We start from the raw sequence: 17,992 nt of genomic DNA on the forward strand, positions 1-17,992 counted from the left end.
CGGGAAGGATGTGTGGGGTGCTGCCTGCACAAGGGGGGGGGGGGGGACAGTTGTGTGTGGGGATCCCGATCAGTGGTCCAATCTCCCCAGCTACTGCTGTGCAGTGGTAAGTGTGGGGGGGTCTCTAACACCCCCAATAGGCACCAGGTGGGGGAGCCCCACCCCACACAGGGCCCCAAGCTCCAGAGCAATGAGAGACAGAGGCAGGCGTGTGGCAAACAGCTCTTTTATTCCCACAGGTAGCAGCTGCATCTGTGGCCATCAAACCGCCGGGACCCCGTGTGCCAGGTGCTGTACGGCAGCCGCGGCTGTTCCGCCCGGCCCCCCAGGACTCTGTGCACCAGGCATTGGACAAACCCTGAATCCAAAGCTGGTTTCTGCCCTCGAGCTAACAGTCACTCCTGAGACACCCCCCGCTGCCCCGTGGGGCAGTTCATGCGCTCAATCTAACCCTGCTGGGGCTGCCGTTATCATGGGGACCCCGTTTGGGGGGACTCCAATCCCCCCAACTTCTGTTTCCCATTTTTGCCTGTGATGTTCCCGACTTTAAGCCCAAAGGCTCTACAGCGACCCTTGGCCCCGTGCTGAAATGCAGCCATCTCTGGGGTGGGGCGCAGGGGCTGTTTATAAGGGGCCCCTCGCCCTGTGCTGAAATGCAGCCATCTCTGGGGTGGGGCGCAGGGGCTGTTTATAAGGGGCCCCTCGCCCCGTGCTGAGATGCAGCCACCCTGGGGGCTTAGGGCAGCGAGAGCAGAGCTGAAACTGCAACGGGGAGTTTGGGGAACCACAGGATCTGGGGTTTGGCCAGGACGCCTGGGTTCATGCCCTGAGAACGGGGCAGGGTGTGGGGGGGGAAGAACCAGGCGGTCCCTCTGCCCACAAAGGGCTAAGGCCTCAGGTTTGTCTCTTGGCTGAACTCAGCAAGGCCCTGGCGTCCCACCGAATAAAATCCACGCTCCAGGGGCCACTTCCTGCCTCGGCTGTTTCGTGCTGCACTAGAGTGGGCAGTGACACCAATCCACCTTGGTTGCGCTTGGTGCTGTACGTGCAGCCAGTAGCCCCACGTGAGGATTGTGCCTTCCACGGTCTGCACCCGGCGTGAGCATGCACACCCTTGTCTAAGGAGGGGGCCCTGCTCTCTTTCACGCTTAGCAGCCCTCTTGCACGCTTAGCCACCCCCCATTATGACACCCATGTGCTTTGTGTTTTGCGTTGTGAGGGGCTTGCACGGCTGCCTGCAATCCTGGAGCCCCTCGTGCAAAGCGGGCACCTTCCAAGTCTCTCTCACCACAGCCTTGGTGCAAAGTGCAGGCTGGCCGTGTTTCACTGCCTGGCTCGTTTGCACATCTGCTCAGTCACTGTTCATGCTTGTGCACAGCGTGGGCCCACCCTATCTCACGTCCTGGAGCCCCTCGTGCAAAGGGTGTGTCTTCTCTGGCTCCCATCCTGGGGCCCTCCCCCACCTGCTCTCAGTCACAGCGCCTCTGTGCAAAACACATGCTGTCCTTCTCTCTCACACCCTCAGTCCCTTGCACGTCTGCTCACGCTCACAGATCCCCTTGTGCAAAGCACGTGCCATCCTTGGCCCGCATCCTGTGTCCCTCGCACGCCTGTTCACAATCACAGATCCACTGGTGTGACGCTTCCGCCTTCCACAGCCTGGATCTTCGCACGCCTCCTCACAAGTGGGGGGTCCCCTGCCACAACACATGGGCCCCTGTGTCTCACCCCCTGGATCGCTGGCCCCGCAGGGATCCCCTCGGGCAAGGCGCCTGCCATCCGTGTTTCACTCCCAGCTGCTCTGCACGGTCTCGGGGCTCCAATTCTAAGCCCCCCCCCAGCCTCCGGCGTGTAACCCCCTTTGGAGCCGAGGCGAGTGCAGGCAGCCTGCAGTGCCGGCCTTCGGCCAGCAGGTGGCGCTGTTGGCCACCATCCTAGCCCCACTGGTGTGTCCAGTCACGGGAGGGGGCTGAGTCCCTGCAGGCCCCTATGGGGCAGGCGCCCCTGGAAGTGGAGGGGGGTTGGGGCTCCAACGCCGAGTCAGCCCTCCTCACCGGCCTGCAGAGCAGAAACAGACACAGAGGTTCAACTTGCCCTTGCCAAAATGGGGGTCCCGGCCCTTTAAATTTCATTCCCCCCCCAGACTAAGGGGTGAGGGGGGAAAATGGGGGCCTTGTGAATTCGCCCATTGGGTTTTCCCAGCTGGAGAGGGGAGGACTGAGTCCCACCCACAAATCACGTGAGCGTCTGGACCCCAAATTGATGCCCCGTCCCAGAGCAGGGGTCTGTAGGTCAGGAGTGAGGGGCGCTGGCAGAGAGGGGGGAGCCCAGCGCTGGGTTGGCAGGGGGCTGTGGGTCGGGAGTGAGGGGCACCGTGCCCACCTGTCTGGCTGTCCTGGGGCTGGAGCAGCCGTGGCTCCTGGGGTTGTCTGGCCTCCAGGGCGGCCGTCACCAGCTGCATCAACGTGTCCAGCTTCTGGTCCAGGGCGTCGATTCGCTTCTCCAGGCCCCGCTGGGAGCCGCTGAGCCCGGTGCTGAGGTCGCAGAGGATCGTCTGCATCTGGGGGGAACGGACGAACCCTGGGATGTTGTGGGAAAGCGGCCGAGGGCCAGAAGCCCCTCCCCCTTTCCGTGGCTGAGCCTTATGGGGGGCCCACAATCACAGCCCCGAGGGGGCAGCGGCACCGCACAACCAGCTCAGCTGGTGCCCCGTACTCTAGCCACTAGCCCCCACTCCCCTCCCAGAGCCAGGCAGAGAACCCAGGTGTCCTGGCTCCCAGCCCCCATCCTGGCTCAGTCTCGCTACGTCCCATCCCAGGTTCTGCCCCTGCAGTTTCTACCTTATCGTCATCACCGAGCTGGAACCAGGGTGGGAGAAGCTGGGCTGGGGGGGTGAGGGAAACAGAGGGACCCCCAGGTCGGACACTCCCCTCTGCTGGGCCGCGCGGGCAGGACTCACCTTCGACACGTCAACCAGGGCGTTAACCTGGTCCCGGAGCTTCCGGTGCCGGATCCGGACCTCCCGGAACCTGCAGAACCGGAGACAGTTCAGCCGTGCCCCTCACTCCCGACCCCAGTCCCCCAAACCCCTCGCCCCCCGTCACTCACGCGTAGATGGCTGCCAGCAAGCGCCTGTGATGCCTCCGTGTCCGGTGCCCGGCCCTCGCCTTGCTGTGTTTGTGGAAGAGCCAGGCCGCCTGCAGGACGTTGGCTGCCGCGTTCTTCATCTGGTGGGGCAGGGGAAAGCCAGGTCAGGATCCTGGGTCCCTCGTCTGTCCCACAATGCACTGGGGCACCTGCACTCTGCCCCTTCCCCCCAACCTGGAGTCCATGGGGCGCCAGGCTGGGAAGAGCTAGGATTGGGCTCTGGGTGCAGGAGTCTGGAGGGGAGTTCGGGGACCTGCTGGTCTTAGCACCAGCCTTCCCACAACGCACCTGGGCTTTGGGGTTCCTCCCCATACTTCCCACAATGCACCTGTGTCGCAGCATCGGGCAGTTTCCCACCATGCACCTGGGGCCTTATTATTCTGCCATCCCACAATGCAACTGGATCTCCAGGGGTTGGCCACTTTCCCACAATGCAACTGGGTCTTACTACGCCCCTGTCCCACAATGCACTTGGATCTTGGAGGTGGGTGCTTTTCCACAGGGCACCTGAGCCTTAGTATTGCTCTGTCCCACAATGCACCTGGACCTAGGGCCTTGGCTGCTTTCCCACAATGCACTTCTGTTGCCTTAGCCAGTGCAGGCCAACCAGCCCAAGGGGGCCCAGCCACGTCCCACCACCTGGGGGAGTGGGGTTAGTACCTAGCGGGGGGTGGGGAACAGGGCTGGAGGCCCGGGGCAGCCCGGGTCATTCCCCAGCTGCAGAACGACATTTGTAAAACAGCCATGTCCCGCCGGCGCTGGGCGGGGAGCAGGGTCCAGTGGTTAGAGCCGGGGTGGGCGGGCTGGAGCCAGGACTCCTGGGTTCTTCCCTACCTCTTTGGTGCACTGTATGTCCATCATGAAGTTGTGAACGTGTTTCTCCGCCCGGCTGAACTCCAGTTTATCGGCTGCCACAGCCACCAGCAATGCCGTGCAGCCGACGCCCTGAGGACAGAGACGGGACGTGATTAGCCAGGCCGTGCCCCAGGGCGGCACTAGGGGGCGCCGTGCTGCCGGGGGTGGGGCCCTTACCACAATCCCGGTGCACAGACAGACCATCCGGCCGCACACCGTCACCGGCACCACGTCCCCGTAGCCGATGGTGAGGAAGGTGATGGGGATCAACCACAGCGTCCCCGCCAGGTGCCCGGTCCCGTTCTCCCTGCAGCGTGAGGGGTCACAAAAACAGCATCAGAGACCCCCCCATGGAGCCAGCCCTGCCCCCACCCCAGCTCCTCCCCCAGCCCCGAAATAGGACCCCTCTCACAATGCCCTTGGGCCTTCCGCCTGGCCGCTGTCCCAGCATGCCCCTGGGCCGAGAGCCTGAGCACCCCATCCCACAATGCACCTGGCCCCATGATGCACATTCCCGTGATGCACCTTGGCCTGAAGTTAGCTGCTTTCCTAACATCCAGCTGGGCCCCTGGCCGCTTTCCCACGATGCACTTGGGCCCCTGGCCGCTTTCCCACAATGCACTTGGGCCCCTGGCTGCTTTCCCACGATGCACTTGGGCCTGAACTAGCCCGCTTTCTCATCCTGAATCTTGGTCTAGACTGGCTCAATTTCCCACGATGCACTGGGGCCCTTGACTGCTTTCCCACGATGCCCCAAGCCCCAAGCCGCCCCCCCGCCCGGCCCACCTCTCACAGACGGAGAGCACCCAGGAGGCGGTGAGCCAGAGGCCCAGCGTGAGGACCAGCAGCACCCGGCCCGGCTGGCCGTTGACCAGCAGGCGCAGGACGAAGGGGTACTGGAAGCGGATCTTGTTGAGGGAGCCGATGCTGCGGTAGGAGGCGTCGCCCAGCACCCGGCTCTGCAGCAGCGCGGCCCGCGGCACCAGGTAGAGCCGCAGGAACATCAGCAGCGACAGCAGCGTCTCAGCCCCTGCCAGGAAGGGCGGGGGGGGACCCGGCTCGGGGGCCAGGCAGGGGGAGCCCCCCATGGGGAAGGGGTGCAGGGAGCAGACCAGCAGCTCCAGCAGGATCAGGCCCAGCTTGGGGGCGCTCATGGCGATGCGCCAGTCCTGGAGGGAGTTGTCCAGCATGAAGATCTGTCAGGGGAGAGAAAGGGAGAGCATGGAACCCAGGAGTCCGGGCTCCCAACCCCACCCTGCTGTGACCCACTAGACTCCATGCCCTTCCCAGAGCTGGAGAGAGAAGCCAGGAGTCTGGGTCCCCAGCCCCCCCTGCTCTAACCACTAGACCCCACTCCCCTCCCAGAGCTGAGGAGAGAACCCAGGAGGCCGGGCTCTCCACTTTATTCACCCTTCTCTCTCTCGCTTTCATTTTCATCTTCTCCGTCTTTCTTTCCCTCTCTGGGATTTGCCCCTGCCTGGGGGAGGATCCTCAGATCAATGGAGCACACCAGCCCCCACCCCCGGCCCAGGGCTCTGGGGGGAGCAGGCATCCGGCTCTCTCAGCCCCACAACCAGCTGCTGCACGTGGGGGGACCTGAGTCACAGCCCCCCTGCCCCACCTCCCAGGGACCATGGAGAAGGGAGAGGGAGGGCCCAGGAGTGGGGGGGGGGTGTCTGTGTGTGTCCCTGCCACCGCCTGCTGCTGAACCCTGTGCTGTGTCTGTCTGTCTGTCTGGGCCAGAGGCGTGTGTGGGTGACTCACAGCCAGGATCCCTTTGCTCACCCGCCTCGATAACCTCAGGGCGAGAAATTTCCACCCTTGTAAAATCAACCTCCTGTTTCCGCCCCACGGGCGCTGCACCCGCCTGGCTGGGCCTCCGACACCACGTGTCCGTGTGTGCGTGGCTGTGCGTGTGCATGTGTGTGTCTGTGTATGTCTGTGCATGTCTGCACATGTGTGTCTGTGCATGTGTGCTTGTCTGTGTGTGCGTGTCTGTGTGCGCGTCTGTCTATGCATGCATGTGCACGTGTGCACACACAGGGACATGACCAACCCACCCACAACTCCCTACCCCCCTCACTCAACAACTGCCGGGCAGCCAGAAAAACTCAAACTCAGCCCGATCTGGGGAGATTAGATGGAATCTGCCCCCAGCCACCGGAAGAACAGGCGCTGTGCGCTCTCTGACTGTCACCGGTTCGGGGCTTGGAGTGGGGGCTGGGAGCCAGGACGCCTGGGTTCCAGTGAGACTTGTGAAAAGCTAATACGGAGGGGGCCCCTTAGATCCATGAGGTCAGACCAGCAGGGGGGAGGAATGTACCCCCACCCCACCCACTTTGGGGGAGCTTTGATTAAATCAGACCCCTCCAGACCCCAAGGGTGGGGATCTGGGGCAAGCCTGGGGGTCCATCTGGAACCCAGGCCCGGCTGACATTTTTTGGGGGGGCCCTTACCTGGATCTCCTTGACGTGGAAGGCGAGGATCAGGGCCAACAGGACGGCGGTGGAGAGAGACAGGAGGCATTTCACCAGGAACAAATAGGCAAACCACTGAGGGGGGAGAGAAAACAGAGTGAAACCCCCCCAGCTGGCCACTTCCCTACCCCGGGGCCGGATGGGAGCTGGCACCCCCCGAGAAAGGCCCCATGCTCCCTCCCGCCCCAGCCAGGGTGGGGCCGGGGGCTCTGGGGGGTTTTAGCCACGTGCGCTGTATCTCTCGGTGCAAAGTCTTAGGGTTCGTTTGAACTGACCCCGGAAGGCGGCTGCCAGCCAAGGCCGAGGCACCGTCCCGGCCCCCAGGGAGCGGGAGGGGGGAGGAATCGTCCCAGCAGCCTATTTACCCCCAGCTCTGCTGGCAGAGGGCAGGTGGCTGCCTCCAGCTTAGCCGAGATCTCGGCCCCACCCTGAGCAAACACGGCGCTGTCAGGGCAGGTGGCGGGCTGGGAGCGAGGCCAGGAGGAACGTGAGGATTTGCCACGGAGAGCAGGGCAGGGCGCGGGCAAGGCCGCTCGGAGAGAGACGGGCACTGGGTGCCCAGAACCCAGCCCGGACAGGACTCAGGAGTCTGGGCTCTCAGCACCCTCCCGGCTTTAACCCACCAGACCCCACGCCCCTCCCAGAGCCAGGGAGAGAACCCAGGAGTCCTGGCTCCCAGCTCCCCCTCCCCGGGGATTGATCTCCTGTGTGAGGCTGCTACCTTCTCCAACCCGATCAATATTTAGCCTGTCACGGGGCCCAGAATCAACACCCCCTTGTGAAGGGAGCGATTGTGCTGGGAACAATCGGAACAGCCAGACTTGGCTGCTCCTTGCAAACGGGGCTGGACGGTGCCAAGAGAGGGAGCCAGCCGAGATCTGCAGCGGGAGAAGGCGGGAGCTGGCGCCCAGAGACACGATACACAGGATCACCGTTTGGTGCCTCAGTTTCCCCATCCCGCCCCCTTGCAGCACAGCACCCTCAGCACCGCCCTGGGGCCTCAGGGCCAGCCCTGGCTGTCAGGGGAGAGCCCCCAGCCCGCCCCCTGCAGCACAGGTTGTTTTTGCAGGGTCTCCAGGGTCTGGTCCAGGCAGTGCCCACGTCCAGCCGCTGTGGGGGGGGGGTTCCAAGTTAGCAACCCCCCCTCGAGTGGGAGAATTCCCAGAGCGAGGAGTCAGGACTCCTGGGTTCCAGAAAGGACAAGACCACATGAGCCCTGGCTCCCAGCCCCCCTGCTCTAACCACTAGACCCCACTCCCCTCCTGGAGCTGGGGAGAGAACCCAGGAGTCCTGGCTGCTCCCAGCCCCCCTGCTCTGACCCCGGCCCCCACAGTCCCCTGGCAAATAAATGACCCAGATAATGAAGTTCCTGCAGGCTGGGCTCTGGCCACCAGGCACCGAATTCCAGCACGTGGTGGCTAGTTCCGGGATGGCCTGAGAGCCTCAGTCGCTGATCCCGATTTCCCGGGTCAAACCCGGCCTCCTGCACCTGGCCACGGCAGAACCAAACCCAGCCCTGCCCCCCCCCACCCCCCAACTCAGCGTATAAGATGTGTTCCCCAGCAGGGCTGGGCTGGCAGGGGCTGGGGGTCGGGAGTGAGGGGCACCGGCCGAGCTGGGGGGCGGGAGCCCAGGGCTGGGCTGGCAGGGGGCTGTGGGTCGGGAGTGAGGGGCACCGGCCGAGCTGGGGGGCGGGAAGCAGGGAGGTCTGTGGGTCGGGGCTGGGCATCACCCTCTTACCTTGCAGCCCCCGAACCAGGCCAGCTCCGTGTGCAGCACCATGAGCAGGAGGCCCCCGAGCGCCAGGGCCAGCCCCCACCCCGCCAGCCGCCCCTCGGCCTTCAGCAGCCCCTTCCGCAGCCGCAGGCGTCGCAGGTTCTCGCCCGGCGGCCCCGGCACGGGCAGGACGGTGGCTTCCGGGGGGTTCTGCTTGACCCCCATCTCCTGGGCATAGGGGGGCCCTGGCAGGCAGGGGGTGAGCGGCCCCCCGCCGGCCCCCCATCGCTGGCGCTTCAGCAACCAACAGGCAGCCAGGGTGAGAGCGGCGGGGCCCGATCCCGGGGGGGCTGGCTGGGCACTGAGCGGGAAGGGGGGGGACGAAGGGGGCTGTGGGGCAGGGGCAGGGCAGCGAGTCAGTGTGGGAGAGTGAGAGAGGAAAGGGGGGCGGGTGCCCCAGAGATGGGGGGAGCGTGGCAGAGAGAGAACCAGAGCAGGCAGTGGATGGGAGGAAGGAGGGAGGGCAGGTGCTAGGGGCAGAGATGGGGCAGAAGGGTGGAGGGGGCAGGGGATGGCGGGGGGGGCAGAAGGAGGACGGAGGGGGGGTCGGAGGGGGGCAGAAGGACGTAGGGGGGTGGCAGGGGGGACGGGATGGCGGGGGGGGGCAGGAGGAGGACGCAGGGGGGTCGCAGGGGGGCAGAAGGACGCAGGGGGGCGGGGCAGGGCAGCTCAGGTGGGAGCCGGGCGGGCGGCGGGGCGGCGCTGCGGGTCCCCGGCCGGGCGAGGGCTGCTGTGCTCGGCGCCGGGTCGCTCCCGTCTCTGCCCCGCCGCGATCTGGCCCGCGGGTGCGGCGGGGGCGGGGGTTACTTGGCGGGGCGGGACCCGAGGAGCGGGTGTCCCGGGACGGGCCGGGCCGGGGCGGGGGAAGGGGCCGGGCTGGGCTCGCAGGGGCTGCGGGGGGCCGGGGGGGGGGCTCCTTGCCCAGTCACCTGGATCCCGGGCCCCGCCCGCAGGGAGCGGGGTGGGGGGCACCCACCGGGCCCCACCCACGTGGCTCGGGTGTGGAGCCAGCCGGGGGGGGGCCGCTGGTGAATTCCTGAGCCCGGGGCTGGGGGGGGTCTCTGGGGCACAGACCTGCCCTGGGAGCGCAGCTGGGAGGGGGCTGGAATCTGGCCCCCCCGTTTCCCAGCTGGGGCAGGCGCCCGGCTATTCTCAGCTCCAGGCCTGTGGAGGAGGCGCCAGCCCTGGGCCCCCCTTGCCTGCTGCGCTGGTGCCCCTCACTCCTGACCTGCTGCCCCCTCTGCTACATCTGCCCTGGGCTCCCCCCCCCCCCACCGCCGCGCCTGCCCCATAGCAGGCACGTGCCTGTTGCATCAGACCTGCTTTGAATCATCCCCGCCTCCCCCCATGCCACAGGCTGGGCTCTGAGTCACCCCTGCCACCCCTGACTCAGCCTTGGCACATCCCGTAGCATCCCTGGTTCCCTCTGCCAGGTTCCCAGCCCTGCCCCGCCCTGGCCCCCCACCTGCGGGAGGATGGTCATGACTAGGCCGCAGCCCAGGGTTTAGATCCTGGGTATTTGTTCCCCTCTATACCCAGCTGCCCTGCCCCAGAAGCAGCCGCACCTCAGGTCCAGGTGAGGGGTCCCTGTATAAACAGCCCCCGCCTCCCACCCCAGAGCTGGCTGCATCTCAGCACTGGCTGAGCAAGACTGGAGCTGTGTTTTGTGAGCTTGGTCCAAGGTGCCTTGTCACGGTGAATAATGGTGCTCAGATAACTGGGAGGAAGAGAAAATATGATTCATAAAGGGACGGGTGAGCCACAAACTGCTATTTTCAGGAGGGATGGGAGGGGTCGGAAGCCAGGGCCTGGATCTTGAGTTGGAAAGAATGAGACCTGCCCCCATGGGAAGAAATCCCTGCAGTCCCCACCGCTGCACCGGGGGAGCTGGGCCAGGGGGAGCCAGGGCTGGGCTAGCAGGGGGCTGCGGGTCGAGATTGAGGGGCACCGGCAGAACTGTCACAGCAACCTCAGTTGTGTCCCACCCCGGCCCTCCAGAAGCCCTTAGGGAACTGAGAGTCGTGTCACGGGTTTTCCGGGCTCGGCTGCCTGTGAGCCCTTCTCAGACGCAGGGTCCAGCCAGTGACCTCCGGCGTCGTCCCTCCCTGCCGCTGGACGGAACAGGAAGCACACACAGGATTCAGGGACTCCCAGACGCCCGGCTCCTATCCCCAGCTCAGCGCAAGCCTCCCGCTGGCGAGTCAGGGCCGCTCGCTCTGCCTCAGTTTCCCTCTGTGTAAACTAGGGATGGTGATCTCTGCTAGACTGTGGGTGCTCGGGGCAGGGACTGTCCTTGGCTGTGTCTTTGCAGTGCCTGCCACGATGGGACTCTGATCCCAGCTGGGGCAGGGCCTGTGTCTGGGTAGCACCTGGCACAATGGGGGACCTAATCTCAGTTACAACTTGTAGACACCTCTGCAATGCACGTAATCGTTCATTTCTCCTTGGCAGGGGAGGGAGCTGGAACGGATCCAGGAACAGTTCGAGCTCAGAGGAAGCCTGGAGATTTCACCTCCGGCAGAGAAAGTGGGGAAAAAAACCACACACACACACACACACACACACACAACCTGTTGCACAGCACAGGATCCATCCCCTCAGGCAGTGATTGCCGCGTCCAGCCCATTGCTGGTCATTGAGCTAGCGCTGATTCCTCCGACGACACCCAACTTTGCTGTGAAGACTCCAAAGGATGGAAACCCCCCCCATGTCCCCTGGTGACTGGCGCCAAGGGTTGATTCCCTCTGTTAACAAGCTGCACCTTTTTTCCAGGCTGAATTCATCTCGCTTCTGCTTCCAGCCGCCGGCTCCCGTTCTGCCGTGGGCTGCTGCATTTACCAGCCCTCTGCGCTCGGAAACCTTCGTCTCTTCGATGAGCCGAATAGCTCAAACCCCTGAAGTCTCTTCCGTGGCGTTTTCCAGGCTTTGGCTCATTCTTGTGGCTTTCTGGCAACAGCCAGGGGTAAAAACAGGCCTCCGGCTGCTCTGAAATGCATGATAAATTAAAGGAGAATCTTCCTCCAGGGGAAGGCAGTGCGGGGTATAGGATATGGATTTTTAAATTTCCCTTTGCCTCGTTAAATCTGGCATGTTAAGAGCCCCTGGCCCAGGGGTGAGTGAGGAAAGGGGAAGGTAAAGCAGAACCGAGTGTAAATGAACGTAACGCCAGAGCAGCTTAAATCACATCAGGGCACAGGGCCTGTCCCCTCTAGGGGGCGCTGGCTCCCATCTGGCCCCAGGGCGGGAACTGGCTGTCTCAGGGGAGTGGGGAATGGGACACGGGACCTTTCCCCCGTAGGGGATACCAACCCCGATCCAGCCCCAGGGTGGGGACAGGTGTCAATACATTATTCTAGGGTCTGCAAATGTCTCCCACTGGTGGCCACCTGGGGAAGTGCAGCTGCCCTGGCTCCAATTTCTCCTAATTTCCTATGTAAGATTTTTCTTTTAAGGGACTTTTTAGTGCCTGCCGGGGGAGGGCAGGTGCTGGTTCAGAAATGCCCAGAGCTCGACCCCTCTGTGTGTCCCCATGGCCGGCACGGCTCAGCCAGCTGCCAGCCCATTGTGCACCGCTGGAAACAGACACTGAGTCGAGGGGGGAATTGCTTGCCCAGAGTCATAGAGCAGAGATGGGGACAGAACCCAGGAGTCCTGGCTCCCAGGCCCCCACTCTGACCCACTAGGCTCCCCTCCCATCCCAGAGCTGGGAAGAGAACCCAGGGGTCCTGTCTCATCTTCCCAGCAGGGCCCTCAAAAGCCACTCAAGTGTACAGCTCCCCGCCCCGCCCCCCACAAGCCCCTCCTGTGGGCAGGCATTTAGCTCCAGCTGGCTGGCCGGGGTCGGAGGATCACGCTGCCCCTTCGGCTAGTACCACTCAGCAGACACTAGCGCAGCCATTCTGCAGTGCGGACGCAGGCCAGCGCCTCTCGGATGCTGCTCGGCCTCGGCCCCCCACCCCACTCCGCCGCCTCTGCCGGAAAGGCCAGACCTGTCCTCCCACGACCCGCCGGGAAAGACCCCCAGCGAGCTGCCCCAAAAGCAATGGGGGGGGGGGCCAAAACAGCGGGAATCCCATGGCACCTTAAAGACTAACAGGTTTATTTGGGCAGAAGCTTTCGTGGGCAGAAACCCACTTTGTCGGGTGCATGAAGACAGGGGGTGGCCCAGACGCCCGAGCGCCCCAGCCGAGCCGGCGCGGACGAAGCAGATGGAGGGTCGCAGTGAGCGGGGCCACGCCAGTGGAGGTCGCTGGACTGATCTCTGCCGGGCAGCTGAGAGCTGTGAACTCCCGGGAAAGCCACACCAGGGGCCGTGTCCTCACCGGCGTCCGTCCATCCCCCGCCACCAAAGACAAGATTAAAAATCCTGCCCCCCCTCGGCTGGACTCTCTCCAACTTGTCCACATCCTTCCTGCAGTGGGGGGCCCAAAACTGGACACAATACTGCAGATGTGGCCTCACCAGTGCAGAATAGAGGGGAACAATCACTTCCCTCCATCTGCTGGCAATGCTCCTACTAATGCAGCCCAATATGCTATTAGCCTTCTTGGCAATTAGAGAACCCTGCTGACTCACATCTAGCTTCTTGGCCACTGTAACCCCCAGGTCCTTTTCTGCAGAACTGCTGCCTAGCCCGTCGGTCCCCAGTCTGTAGCTGTGCATGGGATGCTTCCGTCTAAATGCAAGGCTCCGCACTTCTCCTTGTTGAAGCTCATCAGGTTTCTTTTGGCCCAATCCTCCAATTTGTCCAGGTCACTCTGTATCCTATCCCTGCCCTCCTGCGTGTCTACCTCTCCCCCCAGCTTAGCGTCATCCGCAAACTTGCTGAGGGTGCATCACCCCATCCTCCAGAGCATTAGTGAAGATGTTGAACAAAACCGGCCCCAGCACCGACCCCTGGGGCACTCCGCTTGTGACCGGTTGCCAGCTAGACACGGAGCCGTTGATCACTACTCGTTGAGCCCCATGATCTAGCCAGTTCTCTATCCATCTTGTCGTCTGTTCATCCAACCCATACGTCTGTAACTGGCTGATAAGAATACTGGGGAAGCCTGTACCAAAAGCTTTGCTAAAGTCAAGGTATAGCACGTCCACCGCTTTCCCCATGTCCACAGAGCCAGTCACCTCTTCAGAGAAGGCAATCAGGTTGGTCAGGCAAACTCAGATGTTTCGTTTGCTAAAAAGTCAGGGGGGACCCGGCCCCCTGCCTCCCCCCAGTTCTGGTGCCATTGGGGGGCCTGGGAGCAGGCCCCTTCCAGCTGGCGACTGGGGGTGCCAGAATCTCCTGGGAAGGGGGGAGGAGGGGCTGGGATGAGCCGCAGATTTAAACGCTGCCTAAAGGACAGCGAAAGCAGAGATGGGGCCCGGGGGGGGGCGGGGGGAGGGGACAGGTGTGTCCCTCCCTCTCCCCGCAAGCTGGCTTCCCTCTGCCCGGAGCAGGACTCGCCTGTGGAGCCAAGTCAAACACGGCGCCTGCCCATGAGGCGCAGGTAGGAGTCGGCCCCGGCTAAGCACATTTTTTTGTTAAGAGTGGGAGGGCCCCAGCCCCCCCCAGGTCCCCCGGATCCGGCGCCCGACTGGCATTTGCACCTGATTTCCCATCTGGATTTGTCTCGCTGCAGCTGGCGGCTTTTGCCCGGCGGCTTTGAAGAGTCTCCGCTTGGAAATCTCTTCCCGGTGGCGGGCCTGAGCGACCCTGGGTCAAGTCACCAATCCCCCCCCCTCCCCACCAAAAGAGCTTCACGGGTCCCCAACACATGGGCAGAAAGGCCAAAATATCTACACTCGGCTCAGTCTTCAGCCTGCAGGGAAATGACAAAATCACAGCAAAAATCCTGCCACAGCTGCACATTTTCACGGTGTTACATCCCCCCAGATCTGAGGTTTTGCAGGGGGTCTAACGAGCCCCTGGGGTCCCGGATGGCTGTTGTTTAAAACTGCGACTTCCAGGGGCCCCCAAAATAATGGGATCCCCGAACAAGCCGTGCGCCAGCTAAGGAGAAAAGTTGCCCTTGTGCTCTTGAATTGTATCAGGCACCGGGAACTGCATTGACCCTTCAGAGAAAGGCCCGGACTACGCAGAGAAATGCTGGAACCGGCTTTTTGTGGACCTCATCCAGGAGCTGCGCGGCTGCGTCCTTCGTTCTGTTTATAAGCCTCTCGTCCCAGCAGCCGTTTGAATCTGTCAATCTTTAACAGTCCCTGGAAATGCCGCGGGGCCAAGGGCCGCCGCGTCTGTGTGGCGCCAAGAAAAGGGGGATACCTTGAACCCAAACATGTGACTTCTGGTGTTCAGCGAGTGGGAAGCGCCAGCCACGAGTCTCAGCCCGCTGACTTTTTCTGCTGCCCCCTCCCCTTCGGGCCCCGGCCCTTCTGCATTTAGCTGCCCCCTGCATCTTTGGTTAGAGCGGGCCAAGAGGGACATGCTCTTGTTTCAGACCTCAGCCACATCCACGTGTCTCTTGTGGCTGGTCTCGTGGGGAAGGATAAAAGATGCAACGCCAGCTCTTGTGGCGGCGTAGAAGAGCTGGAACGTGACCTGACGGCCCCCGCAGAAAAAAACCAAGCCAGCCAGCGAATAAATGCCCTCAAGGGTGCTTTCAAATCACAGGACTTTTTCTCTCAAGCTCAGGATTTTTCCCCCTTTGGGGTGTGATTTTTTTTTTTGGCTGCTGGGGCTTGATGAGGTTGTCGAGGTAATTAACGCCGCCAGGGTCAGGTAGCGGGATCCTAGCACACGGCAGCATCGGGTCCCTTTGCCACGGGGGAGCAAAGGACAGGATGAATATTGGATATTAGGAAAAAGTTTTTCCCTGGGAGGGTGGTGAAGCACTGGGATGGGTTACCTAGGGAGGTGGTGGAATCTCCATCTTTAGAGGTTTTTAAGCTGAGGCTCGACAAAGCCCTGGCTGGGATGATTTAACTGGAGTTGGCCCTGCTCTGAGCAGGGGGTTGGACTAGATACCTCCTGAGGTCCCTTCCAACTCTAATCTTCTATGATTCGATGAAAGGGCGAAACCATTCAGAAAGGTTGATGTGATTCCTTCCCAGAGGTGAGTTAGGACGAGCAGGTGACAAGAAGTAAAGCAGGTGACCGGGGAGAGGGTGACCAATATTAGGACTTGGTCTTGCATAGGCGTCTATACCCCACCCCGCCCCGAAAAAGAAAGTGTCCTGATTTTTCACACTTGCTGTCTGGTCACCCTCGCCAGGGATCAGCTCACCTGGGGGCACGGCCCTGCACAGCTCTGGGTTAGCCCCCTCCCACCGCCTCTGTGCTGGGATACAGGCCACATTAGCCCAAACTAATCACTCCACTTTGGGAGGGACTCAGCGAAACTGAATTAAAGCCATTTATTCCCAAAGAGCCTGGCCACATGAGGGCTTAATCTGCCTGAGCTAGTCCAGTTTCAGAGAGCGAGTCTGATCAGGGGGTTTAGGATCATTCAACGTATTCATTTTGAAAGCGACACCAGGAACTGAATCCCACCCTGGCATTTTGCTTGTTATTCCCCCACCCTGCTCTGATCCAAGCTTGGAAAACTCCCCTGTCCCGCCTAAAAATTCCCAAGGCCACTACGTTTCAGTTGCTGTTAATAATTAATGTGATGAGTCTCTGGCAGGTACAGGGGCTTCTGAGTCATTCAGACATTACCGGCTGGGCTGATCCTGAAACCTCCACTCGCCCACTCACCCACCTCAGCCACGAATTCTCCCCTCCCCACCTGAAATGCAGAGGCGATCTCAACAAATGCAGGCTGGTGAGCCAAACTTCAGAACTAGGCAAATTGAGTGAAACTATAGTAAAGAATAGAATTAGCAGGCACTGAGCAGAACACAGTTTGTTGGGGAAGAGTCAGCATGGCTTTTGTGAAGGGAAATCATGCCTCTCCAATCTACTAGAATTTTTGAAGAGTCAGCAAACATGGACAAAGGGGGATCCAGTGGATATAGTGTACTGAGGTTTTCAGAAAGCCATTGACAAGGTCCCTCACCAAAGGTTCTGAAGGAAAGTAACCTGTTATGGGATAAGAGGGAAGGTTCTCTCCTGGCTCAGTCACTGGTTAAAAGAGATGAAACAAAGGAAAGGAATAAATCGTCAGTGGAGAGAGGTAAATAGTGGTGTCCCCCAGGGGTCTGTACTGGGACCAGTGCTGTTCAACATAGTCATAAATGAGCTGGAAAAAGTGGTGAACCATGAGGTAGCAAAATGTGCAGATGATCCAAAATTACTCACGATAGTTAACCGCAAAGCAGACTGCGAAGTGTTACAAAGGGATCTCGCAAAACTGGGTGACATGAAATTCAGTGTTGATAAATGCAAAGTAATGCACATTGGGAAACAATCCCAACTCTGCAAATAAAATGATGGGGTCTAAATTAGCCGTGACCACTCAAGACCAAGATCTTGGCGTCACTGCGGATAGTTCTCGGAAAACATCCACTCAACGTGCAGCGGCAGGCAAAAAAGCTACGAGAATGTGGGGAATCTTGAGGACAGGGACAGATAAGGCAGAAAACAACATATTGCCTCTTTGCCAAATCCATGGTACACCCGCACCTGCAGTACTGCGTGCAGAGCTGGTCACCCCAGCGCGACAAAGGTATTTTAGAAATGGCAAAGGTACAGAAAAGGGCGACAGAAACGATGAGGGGGATGGAACAGCTTCCGTAGGAGGAGAGATTAAACAGACTGGGACGGTTCAGCTTGGAAAAGAGACAACTAAGAAGGGCTGTGACAGAGGTCTATAAAATCCTGACTGGTGCGGTGAAAGTAAAGAAGGAAGTGTTATTTACCGCTCCCCGTAACACACGAACCAGGGGTCACCCAACGAAATGAATAGGCAGCAGGGTTCAAAAAAGAATGAGATACGTCAATGGCTACTAGCCAGGATTGTCAGGGCTGCAACCCCGTGCTCTGTGCGTCCCCAACCCTCTCCGTGCCAGAAGCTGGGACTAGACGACAGGGGATGGGTCACTCGATAATTGCCCTGGCCTGTTTGTTCCCTTGGAAGCACCTGGCACTGGCCACAGTCAGAAGACAGGATCCTGGGCTAGATGGACCATTGGGCTGACCATGAATGGCCGGTCTATGGCCAGCTGCTAGCCCTGGGCTAGGCTGAGCCCAGCTTGCTCCCAGCCTCTGACACACGCACCCCCCCACTTCGCCCCGCCCCACGTTAGCTGTCCTCCTGGAGCTCAGCGCAAGTGCCATCACCCCTTCAATTCTGGGCGCCCGCCTCCGAGAAAGCTACAGACTGGGGACCGACGAGCTGGGCAGCAGCTCTGCAGAAAAGGACCTGGGGTAACAGTGGATAAAAAGCTGGATGTGAGTCAGCAGTGTGCCCTGGTTGTCAAGAAGGCTAATGGCATATTGGGTTGCATTAGGAGGGGCATTGCCAGCAGGTCACGGGAAGTGATTATTCCCCTCTATTCGGCATTGGTGAGGCCGCATTTAGAATATTGTGTCCGGTTTTGGGCCCCCCACTACAAAAAGGATGTGGAGAAGTTGGAGAGAGTCCAGCGGAGGGCAACAAAAATGATGCGGGTATGGAGCACAGGACTTATGAGGAAAGGCTGAGGGAACTGGGCTTGTTTAGTCTGCAAAAGAGAAGAATGAGGGAGGATTTGATAGCGGCCTTTAACTACCTGAAAGAGGGTTCCAGGGAGGATGGAGCTAGGCTGTTCTCGGTGGTGGCAGATGACAGAACAAGGAGCAACGGTCTCAAGTTGCAGGG

The 17,992-nt window shown here is 61.1% G+C and overlaps 1 protein-coding gene across 2 annotated transcripts; it reads right to left on the minus strand.

The window, feature by feature from the left end:
• Positions 1–210: 210 nt before the first annotated feature.
• Positions 211–8,704, minus strand: KCNN4 (potassium calcium-activated channel subfamily N member 4). 2 transcript variants are annotated; one of them, XM_067546991.1, is made up of 8 exons: positions 8,220–8,704; positions 6,459–6,554; positions 4,789–5,198; positions 4,180–4,309; positions 3,982–4,092; positions 3,109–3,227; positions 2,960–3,029; positions 211–2,560 (listed from the first exon to the last, which is right to left on the minus strand). In XM_067546991.1, the coding sequence occupies exons 1-8, from the start codon at positions 8,418–8,420 to the stop codon at positions 2,129–2,131; spliced, it is 1,569 nt and encodes a 522-aa protein (XP_067403092.1). In that variant the 5' UTR covers positions 8,421–8,704; the 3' UTR covers positions 211–2,128. The 2 variants fall into 2 exon arrangements, with proteins under 2 accessions (XP_067403092.1, XP_067403091.1); XM_067546990.1 differs by lacking the exon at positions 8,220–8,704 and having other exon boundaries at positions 211–2,058; positions 2,383–2,560; positions 6,459–6,571.
• Positions 8,705–17,992: the final 9,288 nt, after the last annotated feature.

This window comes from Emydura macquarii, unplaced genomic scaffold (genome assembly GCF_026122565.2).
Source record: "Emydura macquarii macquarii isolate MOO-44397 ecotype Brisbane River unplaced genomic scaffold, CSIRO-AGI_Emac_v2 contig_1214, whole genome shotgun sequence".
Classification (NCBI taxonomy): domain Eukaryota; kingdom Metazoa; phylum Chordata; order Testudines; family Chelidae; genus Emydura; species Emydura macquarii.